Source organism: Myotis lucifugus, unplaced genomic scaffold (assembly GCF_000147115.1).
Source record: "Myotis lucifugus unplaced genomic scaffold, Myoluc2.0 scaffold_197, whole genome shotgun sequence".
Classification (NCBI taxonomy): Eukaryota; Metazoa; Chordata; class Mammalia; order Chiroptera; family Vespertilionidae; genus Myotis; species Myotis lucifugus.
The window spans coordinates 567,193-585,619 of NW_005871245.1; the positions used below are offsets into that span (position 1 = coordinate 567,193).

The 18,427-nt window shown below is 49.0% G+C and overlaps 2 protein-coding genes and 1 non-coding gene across 7 annotated transcripts in view; 2 read left to right on the top strand and 1 right to left on the bottom strand.

The window, feature by feature from the left end:
* Positions 1-1,702, bottom strand: part of PTPRU (protein tyrosine phosphatase, receptor type U) — an 80,979-nt gene extending 79,277 nt beyond the window's left edge. Inside the window, 1 exon segment of the mRNA XM_023761012.1 lies at positions 1,530-1,702. Within this exon segment, the coding sequence (XP_023616780.1) occupies positions 1,530-1,602 (73 nt within the window). The 5' untranslated portion in view covers positions 1,603-1,702.
* A 7,369-nt stretch (positions 1,703-9,071) lies between these two features.
* MECR (mitochondrial trans-2-enoyl-CoA reductase) overlaps positions 9,072-18,427 on the top strand; it is a 29,371-nt gene continuing 20,015 nt past the window's right edge. For 3 of the 5 annotated variants that reach the window (XM_006097236.3, XM_006097237.3, XM_023761020.1), the window contains exon 1: positions 9,072-9,290. In XM_006097236.3, the coding sequence (XP_006097298.1) occupies positions 9,118-9,290 (173 nt within the window). In that variant the 5' untranslated portion in view covers positions 9,072-9,117. Of the gene's footprint in view, positions 9,291-17,863; positions 17,917-18,427 lie in introns of those variants that run through there. The other 2 variants (XM_014463029.2, XM_023761021.1) reach the window with 2 other exon arrangements.
* On the top strand, positions 10,653-10,759 carry LOC111827662. The gene has a single exon (XR_002831308.1). It is a non-coding gene; the product is annotated as a U6 spliceosomal RNA (small nuclear RNA).

The window sequence follows — 18,427 nt, forward strand, 5'->3', positions numbered from 1 at the left end:
ACACACACACACACACACACACACACTGTTCATAGCACACACGGACCCACAGGCACAAGCTCCAGATATGCGCGTCGATATCCGATCACACGTACACACACACACACACACACACCCCGAAAGACCCAGACTCCGAAACACACTCGGAGACGGCGCGATCGCTCAGCACAAAGACACATGGGCACACTCTGCACACGGCGGGCCTGGCCGGCGGGAGGCCGCACGAAGTTGCGGGGTCCACCCAGGGAGTGTCCCGGGAGACCCCGTCCGCGGCGCCTCCGGGAGCAACCGGAGGGGGAGCCGTCCGGGGCCGAGAGCCAGGCCCTGCCCTCGCTGGGACGTCGCAGCCCCGCCCGGGCCCGGCCCCCCCAGAAGCGCCCGCCGGCTCAGCCCTCCCCACTGCCCTCGCGTCCACCTCCCGCGCCCAGTTCTCCCCGCCACCCGCCCGGCGTCCCGCAGCCCTGGCGCCGCCTCGGCTCAGCCAGCGCCGCGCGGAACTTGCGAAACAACAAACGGCCCGACATGTCGGAGTCTGCGGCCGCGGGGCCCCTTTCCCCCCTCCCGAGCCTCCGGCCGGCCGGACCGGGTAGGGGCGGTGGAGACGCGCGCGGCAACTTGTTCCAGGCCCGCGCGCCACACACGCACACACGAGGGGAACACACACACACACACACACACACACACACTCGCACATCCTGCCGCTGCCCCCTCGGGCGGCCTGGGCCCTGGGCGCACTCAGCCACGGCCAAGCGCGCACCCCACTCCCCACATTCTTAGACACGCAGCCAGCGCGCACGGACACACTCACACACTCACATCCGCTCCAGACACGCTCCTACACACGCATTCCCGGCACACTGGGCATTCACTCGGACCCACACAGCCCCGGGCGAAGCACACCACCAACCCCAGACACTCCCACACGTACCCATCGCGCACACGGCGCACGGACACACACGTTCCGGCCACGTTCCCACGCCTTCACACACGTACATAGATCTCACATGCACACACACCACACACTCGCTGGCAGAATCCACAGAGCACTCCCGGTCACAAGCGTAACACAAACACACAACACACTGTCAGACACACAACAAACAGCACTCCCTGCCGCGGCACACAAAATACAAACAAATGCAACACATAGCAGATACAACTCCAGCCACACAACCAAACTCAGACGCACACACAACAGACACACAACCTACTTGGCTGCACAAACACTGAACACTGGCGGACACACACACCCTCAGCGCATACCCGATGCCTCAATGCACTCAACGTTCACCCCAAGGAACTCGTGGATACACAACACACAGCACCTTTTCTTGCACACACATCTCGTGGATACACAACAGTCGCAGGCACAGGATACCGTGAGCACAGGATCGCACATCCAACACGCAGACACACACAGGGAGCAGGCTCCGAACGCCCGGTCACCCAAAACTCACACTTTCTTCCGAGCTACGCCACGGGCCCGTGGACTCCGCAGGGCAAGCTTGGTGCGACCGACGCGCACTTACCTGCCGGAGTCTCGGTCTCCGGCGCACAGAGCTGGAAGGTGAGCGCCAGGACCAGAGCCTGGGCGCGGGCCATGGTGCGCCGCCTTCTGCCCCGGGCCCGGCGCGGGGGGCGCCACCGGAGCCCGAGCCGAGCCCGAGCCGAGCTAGAGCCGGAGCGAAGCAGCACAGCGCGGAGCGGGACTGGCGCCGAGTCCAGAGCAGGAGCCCAAGCAAGCGGGGCGCTGACGTCAGGCCCGGCCGCGGGTTCCGCGGTCTCGGGGCGCCCCCTGCTGGTAGCCTCCCGTGTTGCCGCCGGATCGGGTCTCCAACTGCCCCGGCGCGCCCCTCCCCCACTCCTGCACCCCGCGCCTGGAGGTCGGAGGCTGGGCCTAGGCACCACCCGCGCTGCACTGAGCTGGCACGGACATTCGCAAGCAAGCGCGCTCATTGCCCGCCTACCTCTCACACCGCGCTCTCAGGGACAGAGACCCAAAGACACCCTGGGTCCCGTCGGATGTTTGTTGCTTTCATCCCCTCTATATAGGCCCCTCCAAATGCGCATTGGTACATACCTTCAAGGACAGGAAGCTCATCGCCTTACTTGAGTGGGTGGTTGGGTCTTTGGAATGCTAACTTTTAGAGTTGGTCGTAGTATTCATTATCCTCTTAATGTCCACGGGCTGTGTAGTTTTGTCCCCCTTTCATTTCCGATCTTAGTAATTTGCGTCCTCCTTTTTCTTCGTTAGCCTGGCTAGAGGCTTGTGGAGTTATTCACCTTTTCCAAGAACCAGCTTTCGGTTTGGTTGGTTTTTCTCTATTGATTTCCTGCTTTCCCTTTCACTGATTTCTGCTCTCGTTTTTATTATTTTTCTTCTACTTCCTGATTGAATTTAATTTGCTCTTTTTTTCTAGTTTCCTAAGGCAGAAGTTTAGACAGTTGATTTTAGGTCTTTCTTCTTTTCTCATATATACGTTAGGTGCTATAAATTTCCCTCTAAGCACTGCTTTCACTGAATCTCACAAATTTTGATAACTTGTGTTTTCATTTTCATTTCGTTTTCTTTTAGTTCCAAGTAGTGGGGTTTTGTTTTTTTAATCCTCGCCTGAGCACATGCTTAGAGAGAGAGAGGGAGGGAGGGAGAAACATTGATTGTTTGACCGGGAACACAGGAGGACACTCAACCATTTTAGCCACTCTGGCCGGGCTATTTCAACATAGTTTTACATTTCTCTTGAGATTTCTTCTCCATGTGCTGTTTAGAAGTGTATTATTTAATCTCCAAGTATTTGGGGATTTTACAGCTCTTTCTGTTATTGATTCTAGTTTCATTCCATTGTGGTCTGAGAGCAGTCATTGTATGAGTTCTATTTTTCTGAATTTGCTGATGTGTGTTTTATGGCCCAGAATGTGGTCTCTCTTGGTGAATATTCCAGATGAGCTTGAGAAGGACAGGTGTTCTGCTGTTGTTGGGTGGAGCAGTCTATAAATGTCCTCTATATCCAGTTGACTGATGATGTGGAGTTCAACTATGTCCTTACTGATTTTCTGCCTGCTGAAAATGTTCATTTCTGACAGAGGGATGCTGAAGTCTTCAGCCATAATAATAGTGGATTCATCTAGTTCTCCTTGCAATCCTGGCTTTCAGAAACTTCTTTTTCATTCTGCGAAGCCCACCTCCCTCACTAACTCTCATTGGTTCTAGCCTACAATGGCTACACAGGTTAAGTATTATTTGGGCTTCTACACAGTATAGGCCCATAGAAGCCCTTGTACAATGACCACTAACTAGTTGTTCATGACTTTGTAAGACCAGACACCTTCTATGTGCTTAAACCCCGTGGACTAACTTAGTCTTCACCCCTATTATTCCAACTACACAGTTGAGGACATCGAGATACAGAGAGAGACCGGACTTTTCAAAGGTTATGCATTAGTATGCAGCAGCACCAACATTTGAATCAAGGTCATCTGGCCTGAATTGAATTGGGGCTGAGACCTGCCTTCCATCTGGAACAAATCAACAAATACTGGATACTGATTCATTTATTTAACAATTGCTATGAGTCCAAGTGGAGATATAAAACAGACAAAAATCCCTACCCTCATGGAGCTTATATTCCAATGAAAAAAAATAAAAATAAAAATAAACAGCCAAAACCAGCAAATGTCTTGGTATATGAGACAGTGATATACCAGAGAAATGGGAGCGAGTCTGAGAGTGAGGGGGAAGCAGGTTATTGCATTTTTAAACAGAGCACCTACTCTATGGTGTATTCATTATTTGTCTCCACCCCTAGAACATCAGCTCCCTAAGGGCGAGGACTCTGCCACGTATCCCAGTGCCTGGTATCTGATATGTAGTTAGTACTCAATAAATATTAAATTCAATAATTAATATAGACATTGTCCTTGCCCTCGCGAAGCTTACATTTTAGAGGGAGAGACCAATAGCAAACATGGACATCAATATCTAATTACAATCTGAGATGTGTGCTCTAAAAGAAATGAATGAAGTGTTGTGATACATAATTCGATGGGGTGGAGGGATCTACTTTACTTAAGATAATCGGAGGGATTCCCCGAGCAAGTGATGTGGTGACATTTGAGCTGACACCTGAAGTATGAGAAGGAGCTAGCCTTACGCAATCATTGGCGAGGAACACTGCTGACGGAGAAAGCAGCCTGTGCAAAGGCAGACGCTGGTGGGTTTGGGCAGCAGAGAGGCCAAGGGGGCTGCAATGAATGGGGAGGAAAGGGGGCCAGGGGCAACTGTAGAGGCTGGCAGGCCCTGCAGGTCATGCAAAAAACTATGGACTAAACCCTAAGAGCAGTGAGAAGCCATTGAAGCATTAAGCAGAAGAGCAAAATGTTCTTATGACTCTTTAAAAAAATAATAATAGCCCTAGCCAGTTTGGCTCAGTGGATAGAGTGCACTGAAGGTCTCAGGTTCAATTCCAGCCAAGGGCACATACCCAGGTTGTGGGCTCGATCCGCAGTAGGGAGCATGCAGGAGGCAGCTGATCAATGATTCTCATCATTGATGTTTCTATCTCTCCCTCTCCCTTCCTCTCTGAAATCAATAATAATATCTTTAAATAATAATAATAATAAGTCCCCTGATCAGCCAAATGGAGAGCAGACTGAGGAAGCAGAGACCCCTGGGCCTGGGCAGATGGGTCTAACCAGTGGGCAGTGACATTGAACAGAGCCTAGCGGTTCAAGGTGTATCCAGGCCTTCCTGTGCACTGCCTCTGCTCCCTGCTGGCTCCACTGATGTTGGCACAACTGAGGTTTCTGTGGCCTGCAGGAGAGGCAGGACTGAGGACTCCTGGGCTCTTGGGCTCTTCCCTTGTGAGCCAGGAGGTGGCCAAAAAGACAATAGGCAAGGACCAGAGACAGAGAATTAACCAGATAGAGAGTCACAGGGAGTGAGATAGAAGCAAGAAAAGGGAGATGGGGAAGAAATGGAGAGAGAGAGAAACTGGAGCAGAGAAGAGACAGAAAGTACTACCCAGAAAAGTACTACTCAGAGAGCATCAGGTACTCGCCAAAGGTCACATGGTTAGTCAATAGTGGGCCCGGGATTCAAACCTAGACCTGACTGATGCCACACCCCTCCACTCTGGGTGCAGGGGAAGCCTTCAGGACAGAGACTGTGATGGAAGGAGAAAGAACACAAGCAACAGGTGGACAAATGAAAAGAGAACATTCTGCTTCACTTGAAAAAGACCACAAACTTCTATAATCCTAGAGAGAAGAGAGAAGAACAAGAAAAGTCCTGCCCTGGAGTGACCCAAATCTAAGGAAAAGGAGACGGCACCACAGGCAGGGCCAGGCCATGAGGAAATTCAATTACTTTCAACTCATGGAATATTTATGACACCTGCCCCGTGCCAGGCCCCATATTGGGTGCTGGCATCAGGGAGATACACAAAACAGAGTTCCACTCTTGCCTGGAGGGGGAAATGGGCACATACATAAATAAGAGACTGAAGGCGGCAACACCTGTCCAGAGAAAACACAAAGGCAGCAGGAGTTGACTCAACCTAGGGTTTTGGAAAATAACATCAGAGAAATTATATGTGAACCTGGAGTTTCCCAGGTAGGCAAGGGAAAAGCATATCAAGCAGGAGGAGCAGGCTGAATGAAGGCCCGAGACATGGAAGTTCTGGGAAATTCTATCAGATACGGGCGGATCATGGGCTGTGCATGGTCCAAAGACAGTCTGGGAGACAGTCTGGGAGACAGAGTGCAAAGGTCTTGAATGTGAGGCCGGAACAATTGGACTTGAACTCCTAAAACTTGCCCCTTGAGGAACCCAGGTGTTCCTCAAGCCATGTTGGTGGTGGGGGGGGGGGGAGGATTACCACTGAATTAAAACCAGTCATATTTTTCTAATTTGCAAGAAGGTAGATTACTGACAATGAATATAATTTTTTCTTTGTTTTAAGGTGTTTTCCCACATACATTTTTCTGAAGACTTTAGTATGTGTCAGTAGTGTGAGAGAATGCTAGAATTAGCATAGAATCATAGCTTTGTTTACAACTTAAAGTTTGATATATCAATAGTTCATGGTGTTTTACAAAGAACTGTAGCTTCTGGTTCCCCCTAAAGCAGCGGTTCTCAACCAGTGGGTCGCGACCCCTTTGGCGGTCGAACGACCCTTTCACAGGGGTCGCCTAAGACCATCCTGCATATCAGATATTTACATTACGATTCATAACAGTAGCAACATTACAGTTATGAAGTAGCAACGAACATAATTTTATGGTTGGGTCACAACATGAGGAACTGTATTTAAAGGGCCAAAAGGTTGAGAACCACTGCAAAGGAATTGGGGAAGCAGAAAGAAGAGAGGGGATCTCAGTTAGAAAGAAGGCTGCTGACACCTTTCAAACAAGAGCCAATGGCCTGAACCAAAAGTGATGACTATCAGGATGGATGGGGCCTGAGTCCAGCCCCAAGGAGAGACACCTGCTGGGTGATTTTCCAGGCTTCTTGGCTGGGCTGTCCATAATGCAGAGGAACTAATTTGGTAGAGAAGATAATGTCAACAGCTCAAAGTCACCTAGGGAGTCTTACAACAGACATCGACCTGTGTGTCACTGTGAAAACAGAAGATAAGCAAGACTGGGTATTGTGTGTGTGTGTATGTGTGGGTATTGTGAGAGAGAGAGAGAGAGAGAGAGAGAGAGAGAGAGAGAGAGAGAGAGAGAGAGAACGCTGTGAGGGACCAAGTGTTTCCCCCATGATGGGACACCAACGTTCTCTATAATAAAAGCAAGTACAAATACTTTGTGAGCACGACCTATGGGCCAGACTCTAGTCAGTGTGTTTTACATGTGACATTTCTCATTTAGTCTTCACAATAACCCCCCAATAACATTCATCCAATGCTTTCATGTGCCAAGCATTCTTATACTAAGTGCTTCAAGTGAAGTGAATAATATCTCACTTGATCCTCACAACAGCCTTGAAACAGACACTATTATTTCCTTCATTTCAAGGATAAGGAAATGGAGACACAGAGAGGTCAAGTGACTTGTCCAAAATCACTTTGAAGTGGTTTTAGAAAGTGGCCGAGCCAGGACTCAAGTCCAGATTTGCCAGAATCCAGCCCTGCACCCTTCATCACAGCACTTAGCTTTCTTCTCTTCCTCAGAGGAAAGACTCTGAGTTAAAAAGCTTTGGGTCAATAAAACCCAGAGGAATGAACTCTTCCTTATCCTTCACAGACCTGCCTCGGTGTTTCTCGAAGCCTGTTTCCTGGGCCACCTGCATCCGAATATTCTTAAGAGCTTGTAAGAAATGTACGTTCCTGGACCCCTCCCCAAGATTCTAATTCAGTAGGTCTGAGATGAAACCTCAGGTGGTTTTTATGCATATTGAAGACTTGGAGTCACAGGACTGGCTTCATCAGCACTTTCTCCAAGATACCCCACCCTGCCCCTGCCCCATCCCAGACATGGCTCCTTGACTCCACCTGTGCCCTCTCTCATGTTCTTAACAGTCAACTGGGTTTTAGGTATGCTCGTGTCTCCACTCCACCAGAAATGTGAAAAATATGATCTAGTGTCTTTATTGGGCTACATCTTTTTACAAAGAACTTCAATTGTCCCACTTAATTCCTTTCTACACTGAGCATTTTTACTATTTTTTAAATATATTTTTATTGATTTTATTACAGAGAGGAAGGGAGAGGGATAGAGAGTTAGAAACCATCAATGAGAGAGAAACATTGATCAGCTGCTTCCTGCACTCCCCTACTGGGGATGTGCCCCAACCAAGGTACCTGCCCTTGACTGGAATCGAACCCAGGACCCTTCAGTCCCCAGGCCGACGCTCTATCCACTGAGCCAAACCGGTCAAGGCTACTCTGAGCATTTTTAGAGGGGGCCCTCCTCCGTGTGATCCCTCCCTTATACCTGAACACACTTAGCATTTTTACAAGGTGCTCTCCTGTCCATATAACATTATTCTATTGTTTCATCAATCCTCACAACAATCTTTTTAAAAATACTTTTATTGATTTTTAGAGAGAGAGTAAGTGAGAGGGAGAGGGAGAGAGAAAAACATCTATGTGAGAGCGAAACATTGATCAGCTGCCTCCTGCATTGCCAGGATCAAGCCCTGCAACCCAGACATGTGCCCTAATAGGGAATCGAACCAGAAACCTTTTGGTGCACAGGAGGATGCCTAACCAACTGAGCCACAATGGCCAGGGCCCTCACAACAATCTTAGAGGAGGAATATTCTCCCCCTTATACCTATGAGGAAAGATTCCGAGTTTCAGTCACTTGCCCAAGGTAGGAAGTGGCAGGGTTGGGATTTGAAGTTAAATCTTCTAACTCCAAACCCAGTATTCTTGCCTCCACAGCAGCTTACATGTACTCTACTTAGTGAAGGGAAGTAAGCTTTGCCTTCCTATGCTATGAGAAGATAGTGGGGATTAAATGAGATAATGCCTTAAATGGCCTGGCACAGTGAGCACTCAATAATAAATGGTGGGGCCCAGCCCGCGTGGCTCAGTGATAGAGCATGGACCTATGAACCAGGAGGTCACGGTTCCATTCCCGGTCAGGGCATATGCCCGGGCTTATGGGCTGGACCCCCAGTGTGGGGCATGAAGGAGGCAGCCGATCAATGAATGATTCTCTCTCATCATTGATGTTACTAGCTCTCCCTCTCCTTTCCTCTCTGAAATCAATAACAAAAATTTTAAATAAATGAATGAATGAATGAATGAATAAGTAAATAAATAAATAAATGGTGGGGAGGAGAAACTGAGGTCGGGGGAGGGGAAATGTCTTCCCCAAAATCAAACAACAAATTGCAGACTGCAGACATAGCTTTAGGCCAGTCTCGGACGCTCCTTGGGAGATCAACTTTGGCGGGCTCAAAATCCCCGCGACTCCCGCAGGTCCCCGCACCGCGCGTCCCTAGCTCCCCTCGCAATCTCACCAGGCGCCACCGCGCGGGCAGCGGAAGAAGGAGATGGCCCTTTAAAAGGAGCGAGGGGCGTGGTTACGAGGCGGGGCGGGGCTGGCGCGCGGTCGCGGGAAGTTGACGTGTCCGGGGCGTCCGGCTCTGAGATCCCTGCGGTGAGCATGTGGGTCCGCGCGCTGTGGGAGGCGCGGACCCCGGCCCTGCTGCGGCGGAGGCTGCTCCCCGCCTCGGGCTGCCGCCCGCCCGCTGCCGCCTCCTGCTCCGCGTCTGCCGAGGGCTCCCGGGTCCGGGCGCTGGTCTACGGCCACCACGGGCACCCGGCCAAGGTCGTCGAGTAAGAGACCGCGCCGAAACGGGGCCGGGGGACTGGGATTCTTGTAGGGGTTTCCCACGGGCTGTGCAGAAGGGAGACTGGGAAGGGAGAGACAGGGTCCACGGAAGAAGGTAGAGAGTAATAGGACCGAAGCTGGAGCCCGGGGTATGTTTGGTAGCTCAGAAAGTCCGCGTTTCGGAGAAGTTGAAGATCCGAGAGGCACAAGTATAACTGTGATCGTGGCTGACGTTATTGATGGAGTGCTGTATATGTCGGGCAATCCCTGTGTAAATCGTCACAACCACCTCTGGGCTAGGTACTTGATGTAGCCCCATTTTTCAGATGAGAAAACTGAGGCATCAGAGAGGTAAAATCACTTGCTCAAAGTCACACATCCAGTAAGCGGCAGAGTTGAAATTTGAATCCAGTCGGGCTGACCGACCCGCCCAAGTTCTTTCCTTCTGTTATTTTTTGGAGGGGGTGTTCAGAATACTTTTACATCCATTTGGATCTTCACTTCTCAATACAGTAGGTCAGAGATCATTGTTTCCATTTTACAAAGGACAAGGGACTTGTCCAAAGTGCTATACTAATACAGATTGGAACAGGGGCAGGAATCCATGGCTTCTGACACCTGGTCTCGTGTGATTTCCTGTCCACCGTGCTGTGTGCCTTTAGCTACAAAGTGCTCCTATTTTGGAGCCAATACAAGACCTGTTTGACCTTAGACAAGTCACTCAGCCCCTCTGAACCCTCATTACTTTTATAATTATGTCCTCCTAAAATTCTATTAGATCTTAATAAATGATTTTTGTATGTGACTAATAAAAACAGTATATGAATTTTCAACCACTATAAATCTGCCCATAAGTAACTAGAGGTATACCTTGTTTTATGGTGCTTCGCTTTATTGCACTTTGTGTTTTGCGAATTAGGCAGGACCCTATACCCGCAATAAGATTATGACTCGCTTTATTGCTATACTGGTCTTGTTAGATGATCTGGAACCGAACCTAAAATATCTTCTGTTTAGCTATCCAAAAGGGCTATTGGGGTCACTGTAGAGGAGCTACAGTGAAAGCACTGACCTGTAAACCAGAAAACCTGGGGTCAACTTCTTGCCCTCCCTGTCCTAGCTGTGTGTTCGGCAAGTAACTGAGGTTCTCTGAGCCTTGGTTTCATTATCTTTAAAAATGGAGACAATACAATCATAGCTCATAGTGCCAATCAGCTGAGGTCAATCTAATGCTTTCCACCAAAAAGTACCTACATACTCTCCTGCAGTCCCTTGTTTACAACTCTTTGATTCCCAGCAAATGGTTTGCTTGTTTTCCAGAGGACAGGCAAAACGGAATTATTTTCATGATTAAAATACAGACTAGAGTGCTCACTTCAGCAGCACATGTACTACAACTGGAATAATACAGAGAAGATTAGCATGGTCTCTGCAACAGGATGGCACACAAATTCATGAAGCATCCCATATTTTTACTTAAAAAAAAAAGATGAGAGTTGTTTTGGCAGCCCGAGAGGATATACCTCGGATAAATTTCAAGGTCATTCCCTCAGCCTAGCCACATCCACCATTAGAATATTGAGACCAAAAGAATTTTGAGAAGACTCATCAGTCAATAAAGCCCAAACTGTATGTTGCTCATGAGTAAATAAGTCACCAATAAACCCCAAATTGTATGTTGATCATCAGTGATATATTCCCATGAGGACTGTGCTGTGATGAGCTGGTAAAGCTCTGAGGAACACTCCTTTTCCAGGATTGCACCCCAAACAGGAACGATGTAGTGCCTCTCTCTCGGGCTTGTGATTTATGTTTGGTACAGGGCCTGCCACAAAACAGGTGCCCCAAAAACGCTCTTACATCTGTATCTGATTTCAGTAGGAAGTGCACCTTTTCTTGAGTTCTGTGCCGATGAAGAAGGCATCTCCAGTGTTCGGGACCCTGAGGAAAGGCTGGGGCAGGTTAGGCAGTTGAGTGCAGCTGCCTCCTGATTGATCACCTCCTCCCGGAGCGCCAGGGAAGCTGGAACAGACTTGTTGCTGATGCCACTTAGGGAAAAAGGATAACCGTCTTGTCTCCTTGTATGGAACCCTAGTAATTTCCCAGAATTCAAAACATGATGCTTCCATAAAGCATTGGATTCAACCTTGGCTTCATATCTCAGTCACCTATGCCACTTTTAGAAACGACATATCCCCAGGCGTTACCCCTGAAGTACTTAGTAAGTCTGGGGAGGCCCTGAAATCTGTTTTCAGAGCTCTCCACGTGACTCCGATGTGCAGGCCAGGGTTGAGAGCCGTTGTCTGTGGATGTGGACAGGCAGGCAAGCGGTTCTTACTCTGCCTGAGAATGGCAGCTTTTCTTTCTGACCCAGATTCGGGCCATTTGACTTGTTCCTGTATGGACCGAAGCCAGAGGCTGGGATTCTCTCCTTTGTAGTCATGTCTTAGGAGGTTTAAGGTAACCGCGGTGTCACAGAAAGAATCAGGTGTCCTTTAAATATCCTAGTAACTGGGTATGTGGGTCAAGCTACACCAGGTAGGGCCATGGCACCACTCAGAGTCCAAGCAGACTATTTCCCAAACCAGCGTGGTTTGTGATGTTTGCTCTGTGGACCAGAGCTCTGGGAGCAGCAGAGAGGAAATGAGGAACAGTCTGCTCAGGTCTGAGGAGTGGTGAGGCCTCCAGGGAGCTCCTGTTCTCATTTCAACATTCTGAATGCCCTTCTCTTCAATCCTGGAGGCTCCCAAACTAAGCTCTTCCCTCCTCTACTAAGTCTTTCCCTGATATTTTATAGTTTCTTTCTTTTCCCCCAAAAAATAGACTTCCCTATATAGTTGGGCCTTTTTCATTTAAAGAATTGAACAGCTGATCTAAATGAAGTAAGAATGTGCAAGAGAGCCCAGCAAGGTGGCTCAGTTGGTTGGAGTGTCGTCCCATACACCAAAAACGTTGCGGGTTCGATTCCAGGTCAGGGCACATACCTAGGTTGCGGGTTTGATCCCAGGTTGGGGTACATATAGGAGGCAACCAATTGATGTTTTTCTCTCTCCCTTCCTCCCTCCCTCCCTCTCTCTAACACCAATTAAAAAAATATATCCTCAGGTGAGGATTTTTTAAAAGGTGCAGGAGAAAATTACAACATAGGAGAGTGGCAAACATTCTAGACATTTCAGAGGTCCCTAGGCTATTACCCCTTGTGCAGAGTTCCGGATTCTCTATCACAGCGATTTTCAACTGGTGTGCTGCAAAAAGCTTTAAAACATGCAACACCTGACTATTTAGTCAGGGGCACTGATCTCTTTTCCCTTAGATTATCAAATTAAAAAGAAGAAATGACAATCGCCAACACAACAGTAGCTGTGATTGAATCAAAATTATACTTTTTTTTGTCAAATCGGCATAACTTTTTTTATGTGCTGCAGAATTTTAGTAATTAGTTTACGTGCACTGTGAGATGATAAAGGTTGACAATTGCTGCTCTATCAAATAGTTCCCACATACTCCAATGTCCTTTCCTTTTGTTCCTGAAAGTCCCGTTTCAGAATTTTGCATTCTCTGGGTCTTACGGTAAAAGCTGCTCTCATTCATTCTATACCTACTATGTGGCAGGCATTGGGCTAAGTTCTCCAGATAGATTATGGAATTTTAAACTCAATTGGGGTTGGTCATTGTTATCCCCATTTTACAGACAAGATAACTGAGGCTCAAGAAACTGGAAAGACATTCGTCTAAGATCATACAACTAGGATGTGGCTTTATTAATAGTCCTCGATATAGACATAGACCTGAAGAAACAATGACAATCATCCCAAGTGTTTTTTGAGAATGAGATGGCAGATAACACTGGGAATCAGATAGGTCAGAAGAGAAGATGAGATTATAGGTCATTCAGGTGACCCCAAGTCCCTGCTCTTCATAAGAAGGGCAGCCCCACCCTGGGGAAGACAGTAAGAATGTCCTGTCTCCTCCATTTTCCAGATCCTGGTCATCACAGCTTTCTCACCTGCCTGCTGCTGGCACACGATGAGGCAAAGCTGTGACACCCTTGGACAGATACCCACTCTGTTAACCAGATGGAATTTGGGGGAGCAGGTGGTGGGCTGTGTAGAGAGTGAGTTCTCCCTGTAGGGCACTGTTTGTTCTCGGGGATCTCTTCTTTTTGCAGTTGATGTTAGTGTTGAAAACCCAAACTCTGTGCTGGTGACTTGGTTTTTTAAAACAGAATTATAGTACTTTGAAAAAAATTTAGCATTTTGGTTTGGCACTCTGTTGAAAACTGGGATTTTGTTTCTTTTGTCTTGTCTCCTGGAGCTCTTTATTGTGGTCATGAATGAAGGAGGGGGGACAGAACTCATTAAGTTATTTATTCTTTAAAAAAATAAGTAAGTGCTGGGCACTGAGAATGCCCAGACGAATAATCTGTGGTCTTTGTCCTCAGGGAACTCACATTCTAGTCCAGGAGGAAACGTGTAGAAATGTTCCAAGCAGAAGATCCTGCATGTGGTGTCTGATCAACAGATATCTAGGAAGTGCCTACCTGTAATCCTTTGAGGGAGGTACCTGCTGAACCAGGCTCCGAGGGCACTAGCCTGAGCTCACGGGATTCTAACTCAAGCAGATTCCACCCGAACACTACCTTCCCTCTGGACTCCACACTAGGCTGTGGGGTTTAGGGCCAAGCCCTTTTACCCCATTTCCTCATTCTTGCCTCTGAGGGTGAAACTTGGCAGGCGCACCCCTGAGGAGCTGCACAAAGGAGGGGTTTCACCCGTGTCCAGAGTGTCTGGGAGAAGAGCTGCCACCCAGTGCAACTCCATGTTGCTATGACTGCCTGGCCCTCCCCTAGCAGCTCCTGTCACTCTCTGATACAGTTCCAGGCCTTTCCCACCCTGGATGGGGTTGGGGGGGGTGGTCCTCATTTTAGAGAAAGAAAAGCAAAGATGACACCAGGTTAGTCTGTGCCTCGGGTTGTCACTGGGGCCTGGCGGGGTTCTAGTCCCAACTGTGCCACTCGTTACAGTGAGGAAATCACTCCAGTCTCCTATTTTCAGTTACTCTTTGATAAAGGGGTCAACCAAGGTCAGCATTGGTAAATACAAGCATTCTTGCTGTCCCCACACTTCTGTCTTCTATGCTGATGACAAACCTTCGCAGCTTCCACTTCTGTCTACCTCAAAACCTGCACACCTCTTTACCCCATCCTCCCCGAACGACACTTGCTCCTGCCAAGACGAGATGAGACCTCAGCATTCTTTCCAACACAGTTCTGCAGCCATGGGGATTGTTGTGAGGCATGAATCCTCTTTGATCCAACAGTTCAGTTGTCCAGCTCCAACACTTCTATGAAACGGAAGCAAGCATGGGACTGCCCGCTTGCCAGTGGTTGCTCTAGCAACCTGCAGGGAGCAGTGCTGTGGTAGAAATCCGGGGTCCTGGGCACAAGATTCCATCAATGCTCCCTTTGCCCTTGGTTAGGTACATGATCAGCAGCCCCCCAGGCGGGGCCTGCACGGTACCTGTCAGAGACGAAAGGAGCTGCCAGCAGCCACTCGGCCTCCTGCTGTGGTTCAGTCTTGCTCTCTGGAGCCACAAGGAGAGGCCTCAGCAAACTAAGCAACAGAGACTGCAGCTCCCTTCAAGCAAGTGTCCTGATGTCAGCAGACGTAGAATATTATGGGGCTTGCAAGCTTTGTGATCATCTTAATTAAGGGAGAGTTGGGGATTGAGAAAGAAGGGAAAAATTTTCTTTGCCAGCCCTGGGTAGAAACTTCCAGAAGTTGCCCTCAGGCTCTGATTCTCTTCCGTTCAAAATGATTGTGCAGAAAGTCCTGGATGGCAGGAGGGCAAGATTACTTTGAGTCAGGGAAGCCAGCAGAGTCTCAGAGAGCAAGCAGGTACCGCTGGCACCTCAGGAAACACGGAACAAGGAGCTCTGCTCAGGGACAGCAGACCATGAGGGCTGGGGACTCTGTTAGAGCCCCCCAGTCCAGGTCGCCGGCATCCCCTGCTGGGGCTGAGCTGAAAAACTTCATTCCTCCCTGATTTCCCAATTGTGTTCTGCTTATTAATTATTAATCAAATCTCAGAACAATGTACCCAGCACTCCAGGCATTTGACCCAGTCACAGAAGAAGGCTTGTTTGTGGCCGTGGAGGCTGCAGACAGACTGGGGAGAGCCACACGAGGTGTCGGTTACCTACACCCAGCGTGGCCTGGTGACGGGACACACATTCTTGGCTCTGTGTAATGAACAGATGAGAAAGTCTCAGTGTTCTATGGCTGTCTCCCTCCCTGTTCTTTCTGCTCAGAATCATATTGACCAGTTTAAGGTGACTGAGTGGAAGATGCAAGATAGTACAAATGGTTGCTAATTAAATGCAGAAGGCGGGAAAGATACTCTAGCGGCGCTGGCTGGTGCTCGCCTTACACAGCAAATATAACTGAGGCAGTCCCCAGAGCGCTGGCCTCTTTTTCCCCCTCTCAAAAGGCTCTTTCTTCTGCCTGCTTTTGTCTCCCCTGTAGTTCAGATGGCATCACAGGTGTACAGCCTCGGCCTCAAAGGAGCCATTGTGACCTTATCCGGTCTGGGATCTGCTGCGTGGAGACAGGGACATCCCGCTGAGTTGCATGGCACCATTACGCTCACAAGGGAAGACCCTGACCGTCCAGGGGAAGTGACTTGAGGTGTAGCCAGGCTGTGTTTGGGTGCCTCGTTTGCTCTCCGCAACACAGCCACCAGTTCCTTTGGGGAGTTAAAAAAAAAAGGAAGAAATGACTATCATACCAGCAGTCCAACTCCTGGAATTCAGACTCGCCCCGTTTTCCTTCCTGTCTCTGCAGAATGGTATCCTTGACGACCTGTTAGAACTCTGCAGGAACAGCGGTGTCTGGTATTGATGGCATTCCATGGGGCAGGCTGGGGCTGGCCTCCCCGGTGAGAGGCAGCTGGACCAACACACCTTCCCCCAGGCGGGCAGCCTGTGTCGGGCCTGCCTGCCGCCCTCACCCACCTGTGTTTGCAGTTTCAACTTCCCATCTCCTAGGACCTAGGTCCTCATCCCCTCACACTCCCCTTCCCCCGACGTCTGTGAACTTCACCTGGCAGAGCAGCTAGGCTGCCCAGAAGACAGAGAAGAGAACAGGGAGCGAGTGGCGGCCCAGTACAGCACTTCTCAAGCCACCGTCTGGAGCCAGGCAGTTATTCGCTGTGCTGTGAAAATAGTGTTCCCAGCTGAGTTAACTGGGAGCTCTGATTGTTCAAAGCCACGTGGGTTTCTTTACTGGAGGGCTTCTCAGAGCCTATATGACTCTAATGTGCAGTCTGAAAGGGCTTTCGGAGGCAGCGTTTTCCAAACATATTGGACCCCAGGGAATACCTAATAATGTCTCTCGGGACAAGAATTCCACAAACACAGCGGAGGGATGCCGGCTCAGTGTTCAGCAGGCTGAGCTTTGGAATCCGGCTTCAGATCAAGTCTAACCGTTTAACCTTGGGCAAGTTACTCCTGTGTTTCCTCTATGTAAATTAGTTTGATAACATCCTCCAGGTCGGTGTTTTGAGGACTAGACAGCATTGGGTACATAAAATGTTAAGCACAATGCCTGGAGCCCAGTAAACTATCAACATTAGTTGTCGTTTAATTGTCCAGCCGTCACCCAAAATATGTTTACCTGCTACCCTAGACTCTACGTACAAACACAGCTGACTCCGCTCTGTGTCTAGCCCAGGCTCCCTCTGCTCCGTACCAGCCTGCCTCAAGCTTCCTCCCCACCCCAAACCACTCTTCCTCCCTCCCTCTGTCACCATCCAGTTACCCAAGCCAAAAGCCCAGGAGCTATCAAAGACTTCCCACAACTCCCATGTGGAGTTGGACAAGTGACATCAGTGCCGCTTCTTATTTAAGAGATTCTAGGTGGTCCGGTCCTGCCCATTCCCGGGGCTCCAGTCCAGGCTGCACCTGTAGCCTGGTCTGTCAGGTCAGATTCTTTGCCATTCTCTCTGGCAGGAGAGCTTCCTTCCTCTCTCGGTCCCCCCAGTAAACTCCTGTTTATCCTTCAAGCTGCAGCTAAGGTATCACTTCTTCCAAAGCCCCTTTGCTCACATTTGTTTTCTTCCCCAGACAGTTAAACTCTCAGTCAGCTCCAGCACAAGCCTGCCTCTGAGGCAGCACTTCTCCCAGGTGTGAGCCCCTACCAGTGGTTCCCAAACTTATTTGGCCTACTGCCCCCTTTCCAGAAAAAATATTACTCAGCCCCTGGAAATTAATTTTTTTTTAATTTTAATAGCAGTTACTCATCGCCCCCAAATGCACCTGTGGCCATCACCGCCTACCTGGATCGCTGCAGCGCCCACCGGGGGGCGGTAGCGCCCACTTTGGGAATCACTGCCCTACACCGTCAAGCTCCGGGACAGATGTTACTTTTTCATATTTAAACCCCTTGGTACCACATCTGACACTTAGTAGGACTGTCAGTACATATCTGTTGAATTAAATTTACTTGAGTTTTCCAAAAAATTTGTCTTCCTTTCAGTGATTCAGTGATTCTTTCCAGAGGTATAGCCGGCTAATTGTGTCAGAGGCTTCCTTGGACTGATAGCAGTTGCCCTTCAGCATCTACTGTGTGTCAGGTACTCCAGTAAATGCTTTATGTACATTAACTCAACCCTGTGAGGGAGGTTCTAGTGTTCTCCCCATTTCACAGACAAGTATTTTGAGGTTGATGTAGCTGGTAACTGACCAAGGCAGGATTCAAACCCGGACTGCATATTTCGATCCAAATCCATGAACTGAGTCTACCTATATTCTCATCTTGACCGTGGTCATCTAGACTTTTCAGAAGTACAATTTTATTGCAAATGCAAGCTGAACTTTCCTGTGAGGAAAACAGTCGAGGGTTTTTGCTTAGACCGGACTCTTGAGGATCATCTCCATTGTTTATCTGCACCCATCCTTTAGGTGTGTTGTCCTAAACAGCCCAAAACCAGGAAGAGAAATACAAGCCTCAATAGCTAAGTCCCTGTGGTTTGAGTCTCTCCCCTAGTTTGAGTCTCTCCCCTAAATGACTGGTACTTCTAGAGGAGAAACTTGGATCATTTCTTTAGGAAGCGTTGAGCACTGTTTTGGTCGCAGGCACTGTGC